Source organism: Mesoplodon bidens, assembly GCF_964165515.1.
Source record: "Mesoplodon bidens genome assembly, chromosome: 3".
NCBI classification, from domain to species: Eukaryota; Metazoa; Chordata; class Mammalia; order Artiodactyla; family Ziphiidae; genus Mesoplodon; species Mesoplodon bidens.
Window position 1 is genome coordinate 20,423,721 of NC_138178.1, and position 27,197 is coordinate 20,450,917.

Genomic DNA, 27,197 nt, shown 5'->3' on the forward strand with positions numbered 1-27,197 from the left:
GCTTGCCTTTGGTTACAGTAACCTGTTAAGCTCTTTACCTCATAATGTTTCATCTTTAACTCTCATTACAAATTGACTCTCTAGTTTATCCTAGTTCGAATTCCTAAGAAAGGACTAGTTGAATAAATTACGTTCATGCATTGGGAAACTTTACAGCTGTAAAAATGGTTGAGGTAGATCCACTGATTTATTGGACCCAGCCTGAACTATATGCGTTTGGTGACATCACACTGATACCTTGGTAATTGGCTGCCACAGTGGGAATATTCGCAGCATAGAAAATGGCAGATGCCACAAACCAGGGCTCACAGCCTAAACTTCTTCCCTGCAAGAACTAGTTGCTAAGCCTTTATTGGTGTTGATATGCATAAGCTCAAAGATGTACTGTTAAGCAAAAAAGTAAGATCTAGAATTATTTATAGAATGGTTCTAGTTTTTAAATAGAAAAGGGACATTTAAATATATGTGTATGTGCATACATACATGCAGATCCTTGTATAGTGTGGAGAATAGTTTTGGGAGATAACGGTGGCTGCTTCTAGGAAGGGGGGACTTAGTTTGGAGTGGGGTGTGTGGAAGTGTGCAGATCAGAGTTCAATTTTAGACACTTTGTATATAGTTGGTTATGAACATTAAAAGCCAATAAAATCCTTATATAATCACAATGTCAGTAGTCAACATAATTTACTTCAGTCTCAAACATTATGATGAAGTATGTAGGAAGGAAATATAATCCTAATGTTGAAAGTGTCACGGTCAGATGAATTCACTTTTCCCATATGTATCAAATTCATAGCCATGCCCCTTTGTACATTGCTTCATATTTGACCATGACTTTTATCACTCTGCTTTGTTTGTTCTGAATTTTCTAATAGTCTTCTTATCCTCTTTTTGGTGTCTTTCATATGTAAGCTTTCACTGTATCGCTAATAATATCTGTGATCTACATGTTGCCTAGAATCCACTTTCTTCTTGAAGACACCTTGTATTCCCTATTCTAATGCAGGCTAGTCACTCTCTAGGCAACTACACAGTTAGCTTCCTGAGATTGCATGGATCCTGTGTCTACCCCTTTTTTTGATTCTGTTAAAAAATTATTCTGACACTTATTAAAACAATAAAGAAATCCCTATAAATAAGAGATTTATAGTCAGTCAGTCGAGTGAGGGCCTTGGTGGATAGAAAATTACTAAGAGGAGACTTCAAGGATGGGATTCTTGCTAAACCAACTTAACAGGATTCTTGGTAGAGGCAGGCCAGTGTTACCAGATATCAGGGGTGGGGGATGAGGAATCTGACCAGATATCAAGAGCAAAGAGATGTCAAGGGTGGGGGGACTCTCACTGACCTGACTTAGCAGGATTTTTGCTACAGCTGGGCTAGGCAGGCTAAAACAGGACTCAAGACCTAGTAAAGAAGACGTTAAAAGTTTGGACAAGGAGAGAGTCTTTGTCAAAGAAACATTGTTTAGGCAGTAAACTCTGAATCATTGTATTAGTTTCCTCTTGCTGCTGTAACAAACTATGACAAACTTGGTGGCTTAAAACAACAAAATTGATTCTCTTACTGTGCTGGAGGCCAGAAGTCTGAAATCAGTTCCACTGGGCTGAAGTCAGCAGGGCTGATTCCTTCTGGAGCCACTAGGGGAGAATGGGGATCCTTGCCTTTCTGAGCTTCTGGAGGCCGCCTCCTTTCCTTGGCTCATGGCCCCTTCTTTCTTCACATCACTCCAGCCTCTTGCCTTCATCCTCACATCTACTTCCTCCTCTGACCTTCTTGGCTGCCTTTCATAAGATTCCTGTGATTGCGTTGTGCCCACCTTCACGATCCAGGGTCACCTTCCCATCTCAAGATCCTTACTTAATTACATCCGCAAATTCCTTTTGCCATATTAGGTACATCCACACGTTCCAGAGATTAGGATGTGGACATATTTTGGGGAGTCATTCTTCAGCTCACCCCACCTTGTAATATCTGTAAACATTTTTTTTACTTTTTCCTCATACCGAATCAGTTGTTTAGCTTGGTATAGAATTCCAAGCTCATGATAATTTTTTTTTTCTCAGAACTTTGAAAATAAGTGCTTCATTACCTTCTAGTTGATAAGAAATTTGATGCCAGTCTGATTCTCATTCCTTGGTTTATGATTTGAACTTTTTCCCTCTCTCTAAGCTTCTGACATCTTTTACCTGTATTGAATGTTACACCTGGCTTAAGCTGAGTGTAAACGTAATTCATTAGTGTCCAGTTAAGTGTAATTAATGTTCATAATCATGCCTCTAAGGTGGCTGTCACTTTTGCAAAGTAGTTGCCATATTGTAGGTTCCAACCCTTTAAAAAAAAAAAAGAAAGAAAGAAAGAAGGAAACAGTGAAGGGAAGGAAAGAATAAACAGGACATTTCCCAGTGCCACCCTGCGGTAGCTCTGCATTTTGTTTCATGAAACATTTATTTCACTTGTGTATGTGTGGTGTGTTAAATATTTCCAAAACCCTCCAGAATTTAGTGTGCATTTGCTTAGTGTCTGAAACAGGGGCTGAAACTTTCACATTAAAAAGTATCATTAAAATTAAGTTATAAAATGTACTCGAGAAGAGTATTCCTACTTAGCTTTAATGTTTTAAATAAAAAATTTCTTTATTGCTCCAAGACAAGTTTTATTAAAAGTAGTAAGAATGTGGCTAATTTTGAAGTGCAAGATTAAGGCATATTCAAAGCCCCTGTTTGTTACTAGATGGAATGCTGGGTGTAGGCTGGTGTGGTTCATACTTGGGATCCAGCCTGAAAGGCATGTTTTTACCCTCAACAAACATCATCTTTGTTTGAATATCTGTAGTGCGTGTAACCACACCAAGGTCTTTTTTCCCCCTTAGAATATATCTCAGACCTTTTCTTTCTTGTGCCTGTTTCACAAATAGTTTAAAGTAGAGCTGCCTTCCGCTTTTCTGTTTCAGTTTGTTGCAGAATGTGTGAGGGACCACCTAACACTCTTGGTGTGCTTGCAAACTATAAAGCAGTAATGGAATCTTGGAAGAGATAAGTTTACTCTATGAGGACTGAAGCTGTTGTTAATTCCCAAAGCCAGACTGGTTATCTAACAAAGGGTAAAGTACTTTTTAAATTGAAATATATATTTATTTACATTCATCTGTCAAAACATATACTAGGAAAAATGGTCTGTCAATTTTGTTTCATTGAATTTAAAATTTAGTAACTTAGAATTGTTCATTACAATTTGGGGCTAACTTAGTGATACTAAGTTACAATTCAGGTGGATGCTTGATTCTTTAAAGTTTTTATGTCTAAATGGAATTAGAGGTCCTCTTAAAATGCTCTGGTTGTCGTTTTCTTCGTACATTTGTGCCCAGAGATGTTTTCTATATACTTGAGTATTTAATCCAAATGCCTTTTGATCCTTACTGCTTAAAATGTGCCTCTTATACTTTGAAACATTGTTATATTAGATGTAAAGTCAATTAAGATAATTAGATTTAATTTGGCTTGGATACTGTGATAGCTTTCTTGTTTGATAATGACAAGTGCCCAGGAACACAGCCTTTGTCCTTTAATAGGTGCCTGGAAGTCGGTGCATACTTGCATAGACACAGACAGCTGCCTGATACCTTCTGTGGTCAGTGTTTATAGGGCAAACTCTTTGTTCTGCAGTGGAATTTCTAAATAAGCAATCAGAACAAAACCAAAGGGAGTATTCTACTATAATTCTTAATAAACTTCTCAACTGTAGATCAGACAGTATGAAATATAATTTAATGATAGTGAATTCTGCATAAGGACACTACTTCTTACTGGAAAGATGCTTGCTTCACAATGCAGATTATTAAATAATGTCTCTAGACTTGGTGTTGGGAAAGATTGGCATTTCTATTTAGTCTCTTCAAAGAAGCAGGTTTGGCTATATTTTATAAAATTAGTTTGACTTTAACTCTGTTCTCTTTTACATTCATTAACATTACAAAATTTTCTCCCCATCAGGAAATACAAGGATAAGAACTTTCTAAAGGAATTTAAAGATTAGTACTGACTTGATTTGGAGTCAACTATTCTAATCATGCTAATCATTTTATTCCCGTAAAATTAGGTACAGTTTCATCCAATTCCAGTACAACCCCTATTACTTGGCTAGGTCTCCTTTCTGGAAATCTCTGGACTGGAGACGACCCATGTAAAGCGTTGTATCTTACAGTTTGCCACAATGATGTTTTCTTGGGATACTTTGCATCTTCACTTCCCAACTCTATACTGTTTCCAGTTCTTGCCTTTACACTTTTAAACTTTTCATTGTTAAGTTGGAAATATAGTTGAGACTCCTAGGACTAGTAGCAGGAATAAAGTACTAGTATAAAATACTTGAAAGAAAGCACTCATTTATTGGATTTGGCCTAATCACCATAGAAATTCATGCTTAGCTGTTCGGGTGATGGATATAGAATTTACTAAGTAGCCAAGTTTCCTAGTTTGAGTTTAATTTCTGTTAATTTGCTTTCCCTACCCTTTTGTAGAAGTGTAATGTGTTAAAGCTGGGTAACAGGAGAGGGAAAAAGGAATTGATGAAGGTTCATATGTCTAAAATAGGATAATAAATATGTGTATAATTGAGTTGAGTATCCCAGACTTCTGAATGTATAAGTTAACTGTGAAAATCTGAACAACTAACCTGTATTTTTGTTATTTTATTGAACCATTTGTTATTTATTCACATTTCCCTCAAAGGATAGTATATTGACACTTTGTAGTCTGAAAAAAGCAGTGACATAAACTTTTTTTCCCAAATAAACTTTAAGAAATTCACAAATTCCATTCTACTATTATAAACAACATTGTGCTTGTTTGATTATCTCATTATCATAAATTCCTAGAGGTGGAATTATTGGGTAAAGGAGATGCCTGTTTTTAAGAATTTAAAAAATTTTTATTTTTTTCTTTACTTTAGGAAACTTTTCTTGTGTCTTTTGTCCTTAATACTATTTAACATATAGACAGCACTTTGCTATTATGTGGGTATTTATTGGGCTATAGTCTCTACCTATTAAGGTTTTTTTCTTTTTAATATTTATTTATTTATTTGGTTGTGCCGGGTCTTATTTATTTATTTATTTGGTTGTGCCGGTCTGCCTGTGCGGCAGGCAGCCTCCTTAGTTGCGGCTGACGGGCTCTTTAGTCGCAGCTCGCTGGCTCCTTAGTTGCAGCAGGCAGCCTCCTTAGTTGTGGCATGCAAACCCCTAGTTGCGGCATGCATGTGGGATCTAGTTCCCTGACCAGAGATTGAACCTGGGCCCCCTACATTGGGAGTGCAGAGACTTAACCACTGTGCCAACCAGGGAAGTCCCTGTTTTTAAGATTTTTTATACATATTATCAAGTTGCTTTACAGAAAGATTTTATACATTTGTAGGTCTACCCACAGCATAAGTAATGGCAGATTTCCCCACACTATATCAAGATTGAGTAATATCAATGCATTTTTTCGTCACTGTGAGATAGGTGCAAAGTGGTATTTTATTTATTTATTTTTATTTTTAGCTGTGTTGGGTCTTCGTTGCTGTGTGCGGGCTTTCTCTAGTTGCGGCAAGGGGGCTACTCTTCGTTGTGGTGCGTGGGCTTCTCATTGCGGTGGCTACTCTTGTTGTGGAGCACGGGCTCTAGGTACACGGGCTTTATTAGTTGTGGCACACGGGCTCAGTAGTTGTGGTGCATGGGCTTAGTTGCTTCACAGCATGTGGGATCTTCCCGGACCAGGGATCAAACCCATGTCCCCTGCATTGGCAGGTGGATTCTTAGCCACTGTGCCACCAGGGAAGTCCCTTTATTTTATTTATTTATTTTTTACATCTTTATTGGAGTATAATTGCTTTACAATGTTCTGTTAGTTTCTGCTGTATAACAAAGTGAATCAGCTATATGCATACATATATCCCCATATCCCCTCCCTCTTGCGTCTCCCTCCCACCCTCCCTATCCCACCCGTCTAGGTGGTCACAAAGCACGGAGCTGACCTCCCTGTGCTATGCAGCTGCTTCCCACTAGCTAGCTATTTTACATTTGGTAGTGTATCTATGTCCATGCCACTCTCTCACTTCGTCCCAGCTTACCCTTCCCCCTCCCCGTGTCCTCAAGTCCATTCTCTGTGTCTGCGTCTTTTTTCCTGTCCTGCCTCTGGGTTCATGAGAACCTTTTTTTTTTTTTTTTTTTTAGATTCCATAGTTAGCATATGGTATTTGTTTTTCTCTTTCTGACTTACTTCACTCTGTATGACAGACTCTAGGTCCATCCCCCTCCAAAGTGGTATTTTAAAATTTGTATTTCCTTAGTTTCTGATGACTTGAGTTTTTTCCCCCATGTCTTGGCTTTTAAAATTAGCTTTTATTTTTATCAGAGCTGTACTTGGTGTAAAGATTCAGCAGCCTGTAAAACTTATTTTGAAAAATAAGCTGACTTCCACACCCCTCCCTCCGGGCTGCCCACCCCAAAGAAGTAATCACTCTCCACTCCCAGCTGGTTCATTATCCGTTTACTTCCAAAGCGCTAGATACCATGCTATATTGCCGCTTCCTGTTCTGCAGATTTAGTCATTATCTCATGGTTTCCTGCTTTGGAGGGTGAGGATTTGGTTTTCTTCCCTGCACTCACTCAACCTCTTACACACACACAACCCTTCAACTCTCGGGGACTTGACTTCTTTAATCAACTCCCTGTTTTTAACCCTACCCTCACCTCTTCTCTGGAACCTCCATTTGCTGGGCCACTCAGGGCAAGGATTTAAAGAATCCCTATATTGTCATTTTACTGGGGTTTTAGGAGGAATGGATATAAAAGTGTGTGTTCCATCTGCCATCTTTAACTGGACATCCTTTTTCGTGTCTTTTTTATAAAGTAGTGGTTAAAATTATGGACTGTGGAGTCAGTGCTCTCTGGATTTGAATCTAGCTTTGCTGTTTACTAGCTTTGTGACCTTAGGCAAGTTGGTTAAAATCTCTAAACCTCATTTTTTTTCCATCTGTGTAATAGAATTAATACAGTAAAGTGCCGTTGTGAGAATTAAGTGTGATAAGGCATGTAAAGTGCTTTCCGCAGTATCGGATGCTGGCAGTATCTTATTATCTGCCGGTCACTCTGTGCGGAACACAGAGTTGTCACTGCTGTTGTTACTCCTGTGAATTTCTTGCATATGACCTTTGCCCAGTTTCCACTGGAATGCTTGTCTTTCTTCTTGATCAGAGGTGCCTTTTATACAGTCTGTCATTGATCTTTTATTTTTATTTATGGTAGTTGGGGTGTGTAATCATATCCACACTATTTCATGTTTTGACCTTGTTATCAGACTTAACGTTTTTGAAAGATAACCTGGTGATAATAAGAAAGAAAACTTTATTTGTGGTTGTATTGTGGTAAAAAACTGGAGATTATAATAGTAGTTGGGGCAGTTGATAAGGGAGACCTGAGAGGCTAAATGAAGAAATGATTATATTCATCATGTCAGAGAAATATTTTTTTTAACTCCTGAAGTCTATCTTGCACTGATTTATTTTGCGAGCAAATTACCTTAAATTTTAAAAGCCTTCTTGAATGCTCTTCTCATCATCTACCTAAGTGGATTTCATCTGAAAACTTAGAGCTCTCAGTTCCAGTTTTACTTTAATATTTATTTCTATGAAACTAGATCCAAAATTAACTCTTGAGGGATAAGATTTACCCTATCCCCTAAGTTAATGCTGTGTTAACAAATTTGCTTTCTTTTGAGTATGGTATTGTAATATTGAAATGGTAGATATGTTGATATTTCAAAGTTATAATTACAGATACTTTATTCGATTTTGCTGGTTTGTCATTTTAGGCAGCATTGATTTACTGTTTTATTTTCATTTGTTTTATCTTAGTTTTATAATTAATTAACTTTATAAATCTTTAAATAACAGTTCATTGAAATTTGATCTCTCCACAGATTCAAACCAGGATGTAGCAGTCAAACTTGCCCAGGAGCGAGCTGAAATAGTTGCTAAATATGACAGAGTAAGTATTCATATTTACTCTTTGAGTAATTTTTATTTACAAAAGTATAAATAGAAATGGAGTTCCTTTTTGCAGAGCTTAAATTACAGCAGCAGTTTGTTTACTTCCCGTGACTGTTGAAGTCATCTTATTTCTCTGACTTCATCTCTGTATTTTTTCTCCCTCCTTCCTTGTGCTTTAGCCACTCTGGTCACTTGTTATTCTTCCAACACTTCTTCCAGGCTTGCTCCTGCCTCAGGGCCTTTGCACTGGCTATTTCTTCTTCCTGGAACACTTGTATCCTGGATACCTTCATGCCCTATTGCCTCCTCTTTTTCGTTGCCCAGATGCTACCTCTTAGTGAAATCTTTTCTGACCACACTGTTTAATACACCCCTCCACCCCCTGGCTCTCTCTATCCCCTTTCTCTTCTTTATTTTTCACCATAGCATTTACGTATCAGCATACTTTATATTATACTTTGTTGTCTGCTCTCCGTCCTAGAATGTAAACTCTCCGAGGGTAAGAATTTCTTTTGTTTGATTTGCTCTTGTATCCTAAATACCTACAATAGTTCTGGCTCATACTAGGTATTCAATAAATATTTTAATATATTAGTATATGGAATTGAATACCCATTTTATTTATAATGGATACGTGATGTTAAAAATTGAACATGGATCTGAAAATTTGAATTTATACATGATGTATAATCTCCATTAGCATTTTATCCTTAAGTTAATTATGGAATCTCATTTTTTTTTTTTTTTTTTTTTTGTGGTACACGGGCCTCTCACTGTTGTGGCCTCTCCTGTCACGGAGCACAGTCTCCAGACGCACAGACTCAGTGGCCATGGCTCACAGGCCCATCCACTCTGCAGCATGTGGGATCTTCCCAGACCAGGACACGAACCCGTGTCCCCTGCATCAGCAGGCAGACTCTCAACCACTGTGCCACCAGGGAAGCCCTGGAATCTCATTTTTGATGCCCTAGAAAATCACAGTTGTTGACAATTTACATATATCCTTATTATTACCTTATCTCTTGAGATCTATAATGAGTTGTAGCCATGATTTATAAATGTCATGTTTTATATTTATATCACTTGGATGTAATTTCATATCTGTTATTTTTGATTATTTACGAGAATAACAGGAACATGAAATTATAGAAGGCCATCTGGACTGTGCCCTGCTTCCAGGGAGGCATACAGGCAGAGCTCAACTTAACAATCATGTTCCCAGAGTTTCTTTTTAAGTTGGTTGTTTGGAACATTAGACACCGTTTCCCATTATTATGATTAGGTTTTAACGTAGTCCGTGAAAAACCTAATTAATTTATTTAACTGCTTAAGTAATTTAAAACCAATAGAACCATCGTTGTTCATGCTCACGTGCATTTTTTTTTTTCATGCAGTTAACACTTAGTGACCAGGCCAAGTGTCATGCTAGGCCTTGGGGTTTCACTGTACAAACGTGAGTTACAAGGGGTCCCTGCCCACAAGATGCTCAGGGCCTACTCAGAGAACACATGAATAGGCAGTTATAAAAACATCCATGAGACAGTCAGGTACTAAGTGTGAAACATGAGGGATTAGTGCAGACTCTTGCCCTGGGGCTCCTGCTCTAATCAGTGCTGCTTCACAGCTCAGGAGGGGAGTGTGACGGGCCGTGGGCTGAGGATGCAGCTCTGGCCACACAGACACTTGGTGGGGGCAGCCCATGAGGAAGCTGTCACAGAAGAGTAGGGGAGGGACAGGAGAACCAAGAGACGATGGTGTCATGAGGCTGAGCAGCAGTGACAAGCGCAGTGGAAAAATCCACTCGGTGAGGAAGCCAGAGTAGTGTCCACGGGATCTAACGGTGGGAGGCCGGTTTTGATCTTGGCAAGGATAGAATCAGGGCCAGTAGAGCTGGGAGTGAAGAGGAAGAGAGGCAAAGTAGGTAGCCTACTCTTCTGAGAAGTTAGCATGAAAAAGCAAGACATACTTTTTTCTAAGATGTTTTCATTCTAAAGCCTTCAAGTTTGGCAGTTCATTCTTTTTTTTTTTATAAATTTATTTATTTATTTTTGGCTACGTTGGGTCTTCATTGCTGCACGCGGGCTTTCTCTAGTTGAGGCGATCAGGGGCTACTCTTTGTTGCGGTGCACGGGCTTCTCATTGCAGTGGCTTTTCTTGCTGTGGAGTATGCGCTCTAGGAGAGTGGGCTTAAGTAGTTGTGGCACGCGGGCTTAGCAGTTGTGTCTCGCGGGCTCTAGAGCACAGGCTCAGTAGTTGTGGCACACACAGCATGTGGGATCTTCCCGGACCAGGGCTCGAACCCATGTCCTCTACATTGGCAGGCGGATTCTTAACCACTGCACCACCAGGGAAGCCCTGGCGGTTCATTCTTGAGTGGCTTCTTGTCCTCCGTTGCTCCCTCTTTCCCAGTCTGTTTCTCATAGGAACCCAGGTCTGATCACAGCTTAATGTCTTCCAAAGTTTGTATCGAAGAAATAGTGATTATTGCCAGAATTTTTTTAAGTTATTTAGGATCGATAATGCCTCAGTTCCAGCTCTCATTTTTAGTAAAAATGTCTTTTTTGTTCTTTTTAAAGAAATTATTCAGTTTTATATATTCCCAATAACACCCTTCTTTGTCCCCTATTATAGGGACGAGAAGGTGCAGAGATTGAACCTTGGGAAGATGCTGATTACCTTGTTTACAAAGTCACGGATAGATTTGGCTTCTTACAGTAAGTTGCATAGTTTGAAAGCTAACTTTTAAAATTATGTTTCTAACAGATGTATATGTATGACTGATTCATTTTGTTATAAAGCAGAAACTAATTAAAAAAATACAAAAAAAAATAAAATTATGTTTCTATGGTCTCCTATTTCATTGATTTTCTTTATTTTTAATAGCATTGCTCTGAATAAGATTCCAGGATTGATCCTGCAACATGCTTTTTAAATTAAATTCCTGGCATCTTTAACCTCTGTGATTGGAATTAAACTATAGTTAAGAATACAGTCTTTAATATTCATTGTGTTTTAGTAAGAACATTAAGGGCAATGAATGAGTTATATTAATAATTTAGCAGAATTAAGTGGAAATCAATAACAACTTGTATTTCAAAAATAATTATAAAACATTTTATTTTATGTAAATGCATTTTAAAAATAATTAGCAGTTAGAACTTTAGTATCCTGCAGCCTGAAAATGAGCAATGAAAAGAAATGCCACGGATCTTCCTTATGGTGGGAAATGTATTCATGTTATTGCTTCTGAAGATTAATTCCATTTATCCTGAGTATGTTATGTAAGGAGTCGAGAGAGGTCTAGAGCGCTATAAAGTAAAGTAGTTAAAGTGATTTTGACTCTTAAAAACATCCTGAAATGATGTGAATTTGCCTGTTTGGTTCTGGCTTTGTTTAGTAAGATTCCCATGGGCTGGAGACTTTTCTGCATCTCTGTAGTTTGTAAGGTTCCGTACAATTTAGTGATTAACCTACTACTTATTCACATTTATCCTTTCCCAGTCTCATTTATTATAAAGAGGAAGAAGCCAGGGATTTTTATTTTATGATACATGATTAAATTTTGAAGGAGGAATACAATTTCTTAGGGAGTTCATAGCAGTAACTTTATAGTACTCAGACCTTCTTTTTCCTTTCTGTTCAGTTTTCTTTCATTTAGAAAGTATTTTGTTGTATCATGTTTTTCTTAGGGTGACACAAGCAAACAAACAGAAACAGTTCTGGGAGTTAGAATGTGTGCTCTTCTTCTGGCTTTGCTGGTTTCAGTTAACTATTTCACGCCTTATCTGTGAAACAGAAATCATTAACACTTAGGGGTACTTGAAGCTTTGAAGAAATAAATTGATAGAATACTACATACAGGTCTAGACAAACGTAAGGTGTCATTATGCTACCTAATGATATCAGCATATCTGAAATGTTCTCCTAATTAGAAGACTTTGAATTTCAGCAGACCAACAGAGCAGTGTGTAACTGTGATGAAAATACTGTCCCTAAGGGAAACCCCCACTTCGGCTTTTTTTATTTTATTTTAAGTAAATCAAACTTGGCCACAAATATGACAGGAAATGATTTTACATTTGTGTGGGTTAATGTGCAGATCTGAGGTATGTGAATGATGTTTGGAAGGACACTTTGAGCATTTAGCAGTGTCAAGATCAGTGGGTCCCAAAATCTCCTGCACATTAGAATTAGTTGGAAAATGTTTGTTTGTTTGTTTAAATAGATATCTGGGTTATATCCCAGATTTTGATTCAGAAGGTAGGATAAAACTCAGCTGATTTTGACCTCCCCAAGTGTTTGTGATGGGCGCGAACCACTACAAAGGATGTGTTTATCATAAAATGGTCTAATATAGGAAAGATATGTATGAAAAATCTGTGCATTCCAGAAGGGTCTAGGAATTAGCTAAATTCTCTTTTCTCATTGCTTGAAACAACTAAGTTCTGGCCCAAGAGCCTAGTCTGTGTCTACAATCTAAAAATCACACTCAGTTACTCAATGTTTCTTTTTACCTCTGTGCTGAGGTCTATTTGGCTCTAGTGGGAAAAAAAAGCCAGTCAGTGATTTACCTTAATAATATTAGCTAATATTTATTGAGCACTTACTGTGTGCCAGGCACTGTTCTAAGCTCTTAACATGGATTATTCCTCTCAAAACTTCTTTGGGATAGATACTCTTTTTGTCTTTTTTTAGATGAAACTGAAACACAAAGAGGTCAAGCAACTTGCCCAGGTTGCGCTCGCAGTAAATGTCGGGTTGGGGAACTGACCGTGGCAGCCTCAGGGCAGAGCCTGAGTTCTGACCTTCTGCATTCTGTTGTGGCCTCTCCCGTTGCGGAGCACAGGCTCCGGACATGCAGGCTCAGCGGCCACGGCTCACGGGCCCAGCCGCTCCGCGGCATGTGGGATCTTCCCGGACCGGGGCACGAACCCGTGTTCCCTGCATCGGCAGGCGGACTCTCAACCACTGCGCCACCAGGGAAGCCCCTGCCTCTGTAGTTTTAATAAGAGAAACATCGAAGAAGCTCTTCGAAATGCCTAGAAAGAAAATTAAAGGGGGAAAGAAGAGTGCCTAAGGAGAGGGATCTGTTTGAAATGATCCCACTGGTGAGCTCACCGGTCTTTGAAAACGAAGCCCAACCAGTCCTCATACTGCCCCCCTAAATTTTTTATTAACTCCATGGTGCAATCCTAAAGCAGGCAGCACAAATAAAAATAATGAAGCATAGAAATGGATTTTAGTGTAATGTTAGGCTTTATTGAATTTCACCAAAGTCATTGATTTTTGTTACAGTGCTTCATTTCAGTGAGACACTTTCTCCCAAGGTTGCTGCTGGGGCTTTTTGTGCTCTTGAATAAAGTCACCTGACCTAGGCATTTAGATGTTGCTCCCTGTCACACCTTGATCAAGAGCGTTTCTTTCTGCTGTCTTAGTTCTTTGTAATTTCTGATTGGTTCTGTGATAAACATGGGTTTCAAGCGTCAAGGTCAATAAAATGGTACAAAGTAACTTTGCAGCCTTCTCTGAAGGCTGCTGACTTAATGTCTAATTACAGTTTTTGTAACTTAAATTACTTGTTATGCTGTGTGGAGAAGGATGACAGTAATTAACAAATACAGTATAGGACTAACTTGGTTTTATAACAGATTTCACAATAAATATAAAAACTGTTGCCAAACCAGCCTGGCGTGATGCTGGAACAGGGTCGTCTTTGTTTAGTACGCAGAAATGGGGAGCTGTCCCTAGCTGCATGACTATGATGGACTTGTATCTGGAGAACGGAGAAATCGAGCTTATTTAAGAACTTAGAGAACTTTCAGTATTTGAACTTTAGACACTTTTTTCAAAAATAGTCACTGTCAGTCTGCTCGACAAAGAATGCTTGGTATTTGGATAATCATAGATAATGCTTTTAGGCCACAAGTTATTAGTAGAAGAATTAGAAGGAAATTGTTTCAAAAATAAAGATAAAATTAATACCAAGCTTCAGATTTTCAACTACTTATCAAAATGTGTATATTTATAAAATTTAGCACATTGTCTGTAGTTTAATGTGACTATATAAATATTTGTAAGCCGGAATAATGGTGTTTTTGTTTTTAAAGAATATCTGTTTTAATGACGAGGCCTTGAGAACTCTTTCTACCCATCCAATAATTTTGACTAGAGTAAATCTAAACTCAGGCAAAATTTGCTACAAAATCAGAAATAAAATTTAGTCAGTATATTGAATAACTGATTTTCACAAGTTAACTTTTATGTTTCCAAATGAAAGTTTATCTCATAGTTACAGAAATACTCCATTTGAGCTATTGAGAAATTACAAGCACATACACTCTAATTAGTATTCTTTTAAGCTTAATAGCAGATAAAAGAAAATAGATCCAGCTAAGGTCCCTGTGTTTCCAGTGATGACTATGTTGTTGTTTTTACTTTGTGTATTTCTACAAGGTGTAGCCTCTTGCTATCAGCTTGGTGTTTTCTTTAAGCAGTCTCTAGGTGCCTCTTTCCATTAGACGACAAACCTTCGTTTTCTAAAGCAGGGGTAGGAAAACATTTTCTGTAAAGAGGCAGATATTAAATACTTTTTGGCTTTGTGGACCATATTGTTTTTCTTACAGCTATTCAACTCTACCATGGTAGCCTGAAAACAATCATAGACAATATATAAATGAGCATGGTGGTGTTCCAGTAAAACTTCATTTACAGAAACAGGCTGATGGCCAGTTTTCATTCAGGAACTGTAGTTTGCTGATCTAACGGAACACTGCACTCACCCAGATTTTGGTCTTCCCTTTCTTCTACTTGGAGGATATTTAGGTGGCAAGGTAAAGATGCATACAGGAATGCAGGCATGCGTTCATCCTTCCCTTCATACATTCATTCAGCAACATTAGTACACTCCTGCAGCATGCTAGCCATCGTGCCTGAGGCTGCCACAGTGTTTTACGTGTGTGTATATACATTGTGTATAGCTCTTGATAAGGCACAGTTCCCTGTTTTCTCTTTGGAAGGCTGTGAAAGAGTGTATGCCAACACAGAGACTTGAAGAGGAAAAGTTCTTTGGAGATCAGTGTTGAGCACATAGCAGATTTTGTATGAAAGATTTTAGAAATGGAGCAATAATGCAAGAAAATTCATGAATGGATCACATTCTATCTATGAGGTCTTAAGACTTTATAAAATTCAACATCCATTCAGGATAAAAACTCATAACAAAATGAGTATGGAGTGAATGTACCTCAGCATAATACAGGCTACATGACAAGCTTGCAGCTAACATCATATTCAATGATGAAAAACTGAAAGCTTTTCCTGTAAGATGAGGAACAAGACAAGGGTTCCCACTCTCACCACTTTTATTGAACATAATATTGGAAGTCCTAGCCAGAGCAATTAGGCAAGAAAAAGAAGTAAAACACATCTAAATTGGAAGGAAAGAAGTAAAACCGGCTCCATTTGCAGATGATATGTCTGTCTATATAGTCTCTAAAGACTCCACTAAATGTTGGAACTAATAAACGGATTCAGTAAAGTTGTAGGATATACAATCAGCATACAAAAACCAGTTTTATGTCTATACCCTGGTAACAAACTATCAGAAAGAAATTAAGAAAACAGTCTCATTTACAATTGCATCAAAAAGAGTAAAATACCTAGGAATCAAGTTAACCAAGGAGGTGAAAGACCTGTACACTGAAAACTGTAAGACATGGATGAAATATAAGACACAAATAAATGGAAGGATATTCCATGCTCATGGATTGGAAGAATTAATATTGTTAAAATGTCCATACTGCCCAAAGCAATCTACAGATTTAATGCAGTTTTCATCAAAATTCTAGTGGCGTGTTTCCCAGAAATAGAGCAGTCAATTATAAAATTTGTGTGAACCACAGAAGCCCCAGAATAGCCACAGCAATCTGGAGAAAGAAGAACAAAGCTGGAGGCATCATGCTTCCTGATTTCAAACTCTATTACAAGTTACAGTAATCAAAGCAGTATGGTATTGACATGAAAACAGACACATAGATCTGTTAGAGTTCATGCATATGTGGTCAATTAATTTATAACAAAGGAACCAAGAATATACAAAGGGGAAAGGACAGTCTCTTCAGTAAATGGTGTTGGGAAAACTGGACAGCTACATGCAAAAGAATGAAATCAGACCACTACGTTATACGATACCCCAAAATCAACTCAAAATGGATTAAAGACTTGAACATAAGACCTGAAACCATGAAACTCCTAGAAGAAAAATTAGGTGGTAACCTCCTTGTCATTGGTCTTGGTGATGATTTTTTGGATTTGACACCAAAAGCAAAGGCAACAAAAGTAAAAACAAACAAACAAACAACAAGTGGGACTACATCAAGCTAAAAAGTTTCTGCATAGCAAAGGAAACCATGAAGAAAATGAAAAGGCAGCCTACTGAATGGGAGAAAAGATTTGCAAATCATATATCTGATACGGCAGGGGTCCCCAACCCCCAGTCTTCGGACCGGTACCAGTCTGTAGCCTGTTAGGAACTGGGCCACACAGCAGGAGGTGAGTGGCAGGCAAGTGAGCAAAGCTGCATCTGCTGCTCCCCATCACTCACATTACCACCTGAACCAATCCCCCCACCACCGTCCGTGAAAAATTGTCTTCGATGAAACCAGTCCCTGGTGCCAAAAAGGTTGGGGACCGCTGTGATAAAGGATTAATATCCAAAATATACAAAGAACTTATACAACTCTAGCCAAAAAACCCCTCCAAACAATCCAATAGAAAAATGGACAGAGGGGGGCTTCCCTGGTGGCGCAGTGGTTGAGAATCTGCCTGCTAATGCAGGGGACATGGGTTCAAGCCCTATTCCAGGAAGATCCCACATGCCACGGAGCGGCTAGGCCCGTGAGCCACAACTACTGAGCCTGCGCATCTGGAGCCTGTGCTCTGCAACAAGAGAGGCCGCGATAGTGAGAGGCCCGCGCACCGCGCTGAAGAGTGGCCCCCCGCTTGCCACAACTAGAGAAAGCCCTCGCACAGAAACGAAAACCCAACACAGCAAAAATAAATAAATAAATTAAAAAAAAATGGACAGAGGATCTGAATAGGTATTTTTCTAAAGAAGGTGGCCAACAGGTACATGAAAATGTGTTCAACATCACTAATCATCAGGCAAATGCAAATCAAAACCACAGTGAGATATCACCTTGTTCCCGCTAGAATGAGTATCATCAAAAAGACAAGAAATAACAAGTTTTGCAAGGATGTGGAGAAAAGGGAACCCTTGTACACTGTTGGTGGGAATGACAATTGGTACAGCCACTATGGAGAACAGTATGGAGGTTCCTCAAAAAATCAAAAACAGAACTACTGTCTGATCTAGCGATTTCACTTCTGGGTATGTATCTGAAGGAAATGAAAACACTAACTCAAAAAGGTATCTGTACCCACCATGTTCATTGCAGCATTATTCTCAATAGCCAAGACATGAAACAACCTGAGCATCCATCAACGGATGAATGGATATGTGGTGAATATATTCAGTGGAATATTATTCAGCCGTAAAAAAGAAGGAAATTTTGCCATTAGTAACAACGTGGGTGGACCTTAAAGGCATTATACTAAGTGAAATAAGTCAGGGAAGGACAAATGCTGTATGATCTCACTTATATGTGAAATGTAAAAAAAGAAAAACCCAAACTCATACATGTAGAGAACATACTGGTGGTTGCCAGAGGCGGGGGTAGGACCTGCCTGGCACAGACCATGTAGCCTGAGCAGATGATTCGCACCATTCCACAGACGTGTGCAAAACTTGGTTCTGATTCAGTGTTGAGAACAGGCACAGTTAGGTCTGTTAGTCTTGCTTAGTGAATAGGAGGACACTGAAGAACTTATCCTGTGGTGGCAGCCAGAGTTGGCACTTCATTTGCAGCTAGGAATGTTCAGTGTTCAGTGTTAGGTCAGGATCTGCTCAAATCAGCTGCACAGAAGGTTGCTCTTGCCCAGGGCAGCCCAGCCCACTCACCCCAGAAATACCATTGTTGGTGCACACAGAGGTTGCCAGATGTTCTTATTCTTTCAAGATGTCCTTGCTGACCTAATCACCTAGCAAGTACATTCCAGTAGTGTTGACAGGCCTTCTTCTGCCAGTAAATGAAGAATGGATGGGTGCCATTCATGCATCACTGGTAATTCATGCATTACTAGTAATCAGGATTATAATTCAGCAGGGAAAGGTAGACTAAGAGCCTAACAAAAGCTATTTAAAAAAAAAAAAAAAGGTGAGTAGGCACTTCAAAAAAAAAACCTTATATTTAATCCTCAGATACTCTTTTCCTTGAGAATTGGTTTCTCAGCCCGTTGTTCACATACTCCCGCACAGTCTGAAGACAGGTACTTACCTACGTTTGAACCCACTGGGTTAGATAGTGCTGAACACCTCTGTACGGGATAAGTGATGGTGTCTGAGTGAAGATGTTAGTTTTCTTATCTGTGAAATGAGGGGTTGGACTATCATCTCTCTGAGATCTCTCTTGGCTCTTACACCTTTTGGTCAGTTTCATTGCTGTAGCTTGATGCTTCACCTAAGGACTCTCCAGAGTAGCAAAAGAGTGCTTTCGAAAACGTTGGACTCTGGAACACTAACATATCATACTCTTAAAAGTGTTATTATCTGGTGTCAATGGAAACTAAGGGAAAAATATGGATAGTTCTTGTCAAAACATCAGTACTACTGATAGAGCAACTCAAAGCACATAGCACTGTTTACAGATAGTACATTGTTTTCATATTACTGACAATTAATTCAAGAGTCTCAGAATGTTTAATATTGGAGGTGGTATCACAAAATTACTGTATCAGAGAACTGGATTTGATCTTTTATTATATTTACATTTTTAAAAATTATTCCCATTGAAGTTTTGACAAATGAAGCTTTCCTTATTTACAGAATAAAAGTTGAAGTTTTCTTTTTAATTCATAAATCCATGGGAGGCAGTTTTATTTCCTTATACTAATTTTTTTGAACAATCATTTGTTACAGGCTATAGTTGAAGACAGAAAGTGGAGGTGATGGTCTAGGGTAGAGGTTGGCAAACTATGGCCCATAGGCCAAGTCCAGCTCACCACCTATTTTTGTAACCGTTTTATGGGAACAAAACCACACTCTGTTTACATGCTGTCAATATCTGCTTTCACTGTACGACATCAGAGTTGAGTATTATGAAAAACACTGTGTGGCCCACAAAGCCTAAAGTATTTACTATTCAGTATTTATCTTTGCAGGAAAAGGTTGTTGACTTCTGGACTAGAGCAGTGTTGTCCAGTAGAACTTTCTGCAGTGGTGCAAGTGTTCTCACTATATCTGCACTGTTCAGTATGGTAGCTGAACCATGGCTAGTGATGCTCATAACTGAAATTTTAATTTTATTTCATTTTAATTTACATTTAAAATTAAACAGCCACCTGTGACAAGAGATGACTGGACTGGACAGAGTGTGTCTAGAGATTTGAAGACAGGGGACGTGGTTGCAGAATAGCTCATTGTCTTATGTTAAATTCGGTGGAATGGAAGCTTACGTAGCTCTTGAGATGATAAATAAATGGTTGTACATCATGTTTACCTCCAGGTTTATAATTTTTTTCAAGTTTGCTCTGGTTTCAGCTATTTCACATCCACTGTTTTTCCTCTGCAGCGAAGAGGAGCTCCCATATCATAATGCAGCTATGGAACGGGTAAGTCCAGCTCTGCGTTTATTTACAGTTACCGGGGAATTACGTTCATCAGAGGAATAAAACCTGCCACCTTTGTGATTGTGAGTGCCGTGTTATATGTCAGTGCTGTAGTCATCCTTAGAATTTGACCCTCATGTTTCTTACTGTAAGAAAGTAATTAAATTAATGGTGAAATAATTTTAGATTTTATGGAACTTCTGGTAGGTACTTGGAAAAAAGGAGAGGTAGGCGTTAGCAGAGAGTGCATTGTGGACAGGTAGTTCTCCATCGAGGATGCCTCAGGACGCGGGCCTGGTGAGAGCACAGAGCTTGGGAGCAGCGAGAGCCTGGGCCCCTAAGGTGTAAAAGTTTCACGGGTGCCTCTCAAGCACCGTGTGGCTCCTAAAGCCGTGGTCCAGACCAGCAGCTCTTTGGAACATAATTGTGCCATGAGCTTTTAATCACATTTTCCACAGACAACAACAAAAAGAGTTTGCTGTAGTCAAATAAGTACATTTGCATTTTAAAGACTTAGAAGTCTTATATATAGTAAACTCATCAGTTTTTTTTTGTAACTCAGTGGTTCTCCCACTTGGCTGGGGAGCTGACTCCATAGCTGGGTGTGCATGAGAACCACCGATTGAATGTTTAAGGTTGCTCAGAGTCTCCATCCCTCTCTCCATTGTTTTATGTACCTAAAAATGAATTGTAGAATTTATGAATTGAGAGGGAGGCTATTGATCGGGGGGATTACTCTCAGTTTGTTTATGTTTGATGGGGGAAGGAGGCTGGGTTTCAGACAAGGGAGGTAAAATTGGAATTGGAATTTGGAAAATATTTTAGAAAATCTTTCTAAAATAAAAAATTTCCTGAAAATTAGAACTGTAGCATAACTGGATAAAAAGTGCCATTTTACATATACCATGTAGAGAGCCCTATAGGTACTTCCTGCGGTTAAATTCTCTTGTGACTGCCTGATTCTGTGTCATAACCTTGATGTTTGGGCAAAGAAATTTCTTCCTCTTAATAAAGCTGTATTACTGCTTAGCAACTATATATCAAGCACGGGTCTAGAATCAAGGCCATAGCCTGGAATATCAGGATCACATACGGCACAGTTTCTGCTCTGAGAGGCTGGCTGTTCATCCCGTGACTAGAGGCAGGTCAGGCGACACAGTAGTGGGAAGTGGTAGTGGCTTTCAGGGGCCAGGTGTCTGCAGAGTGCCCGGCAGTGGTGCTGGTGGAGAAGGCGGGCCCCTGCGGCCCAGGGATGCGGGAGAAGGAAGTGACGGCGCTTTCTACCAGTTCTGCCCCTGGTGAGCTTCTACCAGGCCACGTGGAAGTGGGCACACAGGGATTTGCTTGTGTCCTCTCTGGCCATTCTCTCTGTTAGTGCCCTGACTTGGCTAATCCGTGGACCCTCTGGATCCCACAACCGTTATGTCTTCATTCCCCTCTCTTCCCAGCTCAGCTCTGCCACAGGCTGGGACCGCCCCCTCCCCCCTCCTGCCCACTTCTCCTGGGCTGAACTTTGTGCCTCTGCAGCGCCTGCACCTGAGCGGCTCAGTGCAACTGGGAAAAGACTCCCAACTGGGATGACTGGTTTTACTTTACATCCATGATCACAAACCTCAGCTGGATGTTTATGCTGCCCGGACATCATACCGTTTCCTCCTAGTGAATTTCTGCTCCCATTTTAACGAGTGCAGCTTCCTATTCCCTCTCAAACCTCCAGTACCTCCTTCTCTGGCCTTGCCCAGCCGATGTGCCTGCTTCGTGTTTCTTATTTCTTATCTCTGCACTGTCACACCGTGTAGTCAGTTCCCAGTGACCCACCCGCGCATGTGATGTGGTTGCTTAGCCTCTCACTCTCATACGTTCCCATTTCTTGGCCTTCAGAACCCCGTACTCTCCGCATATTCTTCTTTCCTCACTGGCTGCTCTTTCTCCATTTCCTCCACTTGTTCCTTCTCGTCTCATGACTTTATCCTGAGCCCATGGCTCAGGCCTGGAACTTCTCTTTCCTGTCTGGATCTCCTCCTCGGTCATCTCATCTAGTCTTTTGGCTTTAAATGCCAACCCCCAGACTGTGTGTGCATTTCAGTGTCTAGACTTAGTGTCTGGCCTACTCCATACACTCAGATGTCTAAAAAATGTCCAAACTGGGGTTTCTGTTATTCTCTTCAAATCTATCTGTGAACAAACTTCCCATCTCAACCAGTGAGAGCGCCACCCTTCCAGGTTTCAGTCTAAAAACTTCTGAGTTGTGTTTGACCATCCCCACACCTCATGTGTCAGCTCTGCCTTCAGTGTGTGTCCAGAGTCTGATGACTTCTCAGCATCCCCGCTTCTGCTGCCTGGTCTGCTGGAACCTCTTCTGGGGCTTCCAGCTCCTTGCTTCTGCTAGTTCCCCTGTCTGTTCACCACAAGAGCCGGGATGATCCTGTTAAAATAAGAGAGAGCATGTCACTCTTGATGGGAACATCCTGCCTGCTCTCCAGCTTATCCACAGTAAAAGGGAAGGTCCTTAGAATGATCTCAGAGCCCCGTGTGACTGGTTTCCGTGAGTCTCTCCTCTCCTGCTCCCATCTCTTGCTCACCCACTGGCCTCCTCAGTGTTCCCCGACTAGCCCACCATGTTCCCTCTTTCAGGCTTTTGCCTGGCTGCCTCCTCTCCTGGGGAGCCCCTCCTCCTCCCCCCAAGAGCTACAGGGCGCGGTCCCTCATCTCCTCCAGGTATTTACTGTATGACGCCACCTTTGGAATAAGACCCTCCCTGGCATCTCAGATCTTACGTTGGGAACTCCCTCCCCCCTGCATGTCAACTATCCCCCTCCTTCCTTTGTTTCTGTCTTTAGTACTAACACTGTTTCACTTACTAAATATTTTACTTATATCTTTATTTTGTCTGTTTCCTCTCTAGGATGTAATCTCTAGGAGAGGGGTTTCATCTGCTTTGTTCACTGTTGTATCCCCAGAACCTAGAGCAGGGCACATAGTGCGTGCTTATTTAATAAATGGTGGCTGAGTGAACGACCAGGTGAACATAGACTGTGTTATGTCGTTAAACATGCGAATTTAAAGGTTGGCGGAGCTTGTCCTTTCAAATGTTGACAATGTGCTTTATTTGAGAAATGAGGGAGACAACAGTCGGAAGGTGCCTTTTAACAAAAGATATCCATATTTGGCAGAATAAAAATCTGGCAACCCACTATTGACTTTTCTCTCCAATGCCACCTCTCTTCCCCTTTCAAAACGAATTCCTGGTCCAGAAAATTCAGACATGTGGGAACCAGTAGTGTAGATGATTCAAGAAATGTGACAGTGAAGGAAAGAAGAAATACGAGACAAAACCTAGTTAGAGGTTGCATGCTCGAGGAAGGTTGTTTGTTTTTAATTTTTTTTTAAGAGATTTGCCTGTACAGTAAAAGACCTCTTATTCAATGCAATTAAAGTTATAACTAATGGATTGTTTACTCTAAACAGTTTAATATAATAGGGAATCACTATGAAATGATACGCACACCTTAATAATTTAACATAAGACATAGTTTTATATTCCCTTGTCGGGCTTTTACTGGGAGCGGGGGTTCTGGGGCTGCTGAGTGAGACTCCATCCTACCCTTGTCTATAAACTGCACTCATATTGTGTGGCCCAGTTGGTTTCTTTAAAGTGGAATGAGAACTTTAGACCCATGCAAAGCAGTCTGAGGCTGGAAACTTTAGTTTATCAGGATTTCCCCCAATTTTTCAAGTTTCAGTTTAGTTCATATGTTCTTCAGTGATGGCCTAGTCCTAATGGCCAAGGTCTGCCATTTCTAGGAAACTAATAAAAAGTTCTACATATTCATATGCGGCATTGAATAAAATCAGTGGAAATGATAGCCTTGTGGAAGTGTACAAGTGTTCATCAATCTTCACAGAGCATCCACTTGCAACGTGTGCTTCCTGCCTGCCGTTCCAGAAGACTTGTACACTGATGCCTAGTCAAGTCATCGGGGCTTTTGTTCCAGCTTTGCCAGTGTATTCTTTTTACATAAGGTTTAAAACGGTGTAGAAGGCAGTCCCTCGTAAGAGGATTGGTGTTGGTATTTGCAGACTGCTTTGGATTCCCCCAGACAGTCACTGAAACAAATAAACAAACACACTTATTATATTCACTCTGCAGAGAACACTATTAATAATGGATTATATTGTCTCTTTGAGCTTATTGATGTTTTTAATAAGGAGGAAAGGATATGTAAAGCTATGAATTTTCATGGATTCAGCTATTCCTTTTTGCAGTGCAGTATTTTGAATGGCTTAAAAGGATATTGGAGCCTTTTCAGATCTTTAAAGATTATATATTTTTTTTTTTTTTTTTTAAATTTATTTAATTAATTTATTTATGGCTGTGTTGGGTCTTTGTTTCTGTGCGAGGGCTTTCTCTAGTTGTGGCAAGCGGGGGCCACTCTTCATTGCGGTGCGCGGGCCTCTCACTATTTTGGCTCCTCTTGTTGCGGAGCACAGGCTCCAGACGCGCAGGCTCAGTAATTGTGGCTCACGGGCCCAGTTGCTCCGCGGCATGTGGGATCTTCCCAGACCAGGGCTCGAACCCATGTCCCCTGCATTGGCAGGCAGACTCTCAACCACTGCGCCACCAGGGAAGCCCCTAAAGATTATATTTTAATTTTATGAGGTGTGACATCTTGCTCAAAATACATGACTTTTCAATATAATTATTCTATCAAAACACGACTCTTTGCTTCTTACACTCCTTATCCTCTCCTGACCTCTGCTGGTGAGGTCTAGGTGTGCGTGACTTGGATCAGCTTTATCCTCAGTCACACATCCTAATACTCAAAAAAACATCTGAAGACTTGAACTTCAGTAAAGTTCTAAGACTTCTTATTCTAGAAGAGAAGGCTATTTAATATCCATCCATGCATTGTGTATATGGGTAGCCTTTACTATCTAGCTTATAAATCATGTTACTAGTGGGAGGAGCACTGGACCCAATGCAAGGCAACTTCATACTATGTGGGTGTTGCAGCAGTTGTTAAATACTTCCTATTCAACTGGTCTTGTATAGGATTAAGGTATCGTCTCAGATCACTAGAGGTTGAGTGATCTCAACAAAGAAGATATTGGTCCCATTTTTAATCGTTATATCCTCCTTACCCCAATAGGAGGGGCCAGTCCTGATTCAGAGGGGATGTGAATTTAAGATGATCAGGTATCAGATTGCAAACTTCAAATGGAAGTTTAGTCCTTTCCTGAAAACAGCTCCTGGGGAAGAGTATACAACACTGTATGACTTCCTTATCAGTGGAGGTAATGGAGAAACAACAAAGGGAATATAGGATGGAGATTAAGACCTCTGCATCATTTTCCTTTTGATATATGTTGTTCTGACGTTCTCAGGGGAGTAGAATTTTCTTATACTAGGGTCTCCTATGTGATTTTAAAAATTTCAGTGATGAGCACATCTAGTACCCAGATCTTAGTTTTGGAATACCATTCCCCATTAAAAAGAACCACTGTTTCTTTAAAGAAATGGATGATCTAGGTCTAGGATAGAAAAACGTATAAAGTGAGCCTGAATTATATTGCGCCAGATTCGGTCATGTCTAAAGGATCTGCCTGAAGAGGGGAAATCTCCAACCAGATAAAAGGCAGTCCAGCCAAATTTGGGGCAATTTGAGCTTCAAAAAGAATAATGATGATAATAATAATGGATTATAACACATTGAATAAAATAGTCCTTTATACCTTAGTGATATTAAAAATGGGGAGGGACTTGAAAGGAAAAACTTTTTAATAGAAAAATACCAGTTAATAATATAGAAAGAATCATAAGGAAAAAAAAATCCACCAAACCATTTTACCACCATCAGAATCAGAATTGACTCAGAGATTATAGTGGATGAGAAGACCACTGAGTAGAGCTGTTAAGGAACAGGATGTCCATACTATCTCAAAGTGCACCACCCACATTACTTATCAGTTACACAAAGGAATTTCTCTATTAGTTAGTGGAGAAATTGGGCAAATACCACTTAACCAAGGGATCAAAAGTTGTATCATTGATAATGGTACAAATCAGCATGATCTGTCACTGGATGTGATGCCATAAGAAGGACACAAAATCACCTGTGTAATAGTCCCACCAAAATCTAGGGGAAAGAGTTAGGCAAAGCCAGATAGTGTGGACTAGACTCTTCAAAAGTCAACATCATGAAAGACAAACAAAGGCCAGGGGACTGTTCTAGAGCAAAGGGAACTTAAGAGATGTGCCAGTAAAGACAATGCATGTTCCAGGGTTGGATTCTGAATCCCCCTGCCCCACCCACCTAAAGAAAAACAGCTTTAAAGAACGATTTTGGGACAAGTGGGCAGTTTGGTATATGGACCATTTATTACCAAATAACGGACCAATTTTAAATTTCTTGAAAGGGTGTAATAGTTTTACTGTGATTATGTAGGATAATGTGTCTTGTTCTTAGGTGTTACATACTTGAAATATTTGGAGAGTTCACGACGTCTGAGATTTTCTAATAGATCAGTGCCCCCCACCCCCTGCAAAAAAAAAAAGCCCTAATATAAATAGATTAAATCTGGCAAAATGTTAATAATTGATGGATTTTGGTGAAGCATATATAAGTATATGGTGTATTGGTCTTCCACTTTTCTCTAGGCTTGAAATATTTCAATAAAAATTGGGAGAAGTAAGATGTCAGTGTATAAAGGCAACAGAGTTATTTAATATCAGCTTTGTATAGATTCCTAACATCAGTAGTTTCACATTTTAGCAGCACTTTGAAAAGCGTTGCCAACATGATGGAATGATCCATATCTTTTTTTGTTTGTTTGTTTCCGGTACGCGGGCCTCTCACTGTTGTGGCCTCTCCCGTTGTGGAGCACAGGCTCCGGACACGCAGGCTCAGCGGCCATGGCTCACGGGCCCAGCCGCTCTGCGGCACGTGGGATCTTCCCGGACCGGGGCACAAACCCATGTCCCCTGCATCGGCAGGCGGACTCTCAACCACTGTGCCACCTGGGAAGCCCCGATCCATATCTTTATTATGCTACATTAGAGATACTATTGTACTTCACTTATGTTTACTTCTGTATTATAGTGATCGAACTGCTATCAAAAGTACTTAGGATTTTGGTCGGTCTAGTCATATTCATTCTCCTTCCCACCCCTCTGCTTCCAAGACCACAAAATGCTATTACATAATTGCTTCATAGTATTGTTCGCTTGTCTCTCCTGATGTAAATTATGTTTAAAAATGTTTATTTAACTTTTCTTATACACCAGTCACAGTTTTAGGTGATGAAATTAAAAGAAGAGTATATGATATGGTTCCTGTACTCAAGGAATTCATCCTTTAATAATAATAATAATAATAATAATAAATATTTGGAATTTAGACCAACTAGAACACAAGTGGTGTTAGGTGCTATAACAATAATCATAA

At 39.7% G+C, this 27,197-nt stretch overlaps 1 protein-coding gene across 4 annotated transcripts in view; it reads left to right on the forward strand.

Annotated features, from left to right (window-relative positions):
• USP6NL (USP6 N-terminal like) overlaps window positions 1-27,197 on the forward strand; it is a 149,231-nt gene that overhangs the window by 77,807 nt on the left and 44,227 nt on the right. For 2 of the 4 annotated variants that reach the window (XM_081229208.1, XM_081229210.1), the window contains 3 exons: window positions 7,959-8,026; window positions 10,660-10,742; window positions 19,716-19,755. In XM_081229208.1, coding sequence (XP_081085334.1) covers window positions 7,959-8,026; window positions 10,660-10,742; window positions 19,716-19,755 — 191 coding nt within the window. Of the gene's footprint in view, window positions 1-2,953; window positions 3,104-7,958; window positions 8,027-10,659; window positions 10,743-19,715; window positions 19,756-27,197 lie in introns of those variants that run through there. The other 2 variants (XM_081229207.1, XM_081229209.1) reach the window with 2 other exon arrangements.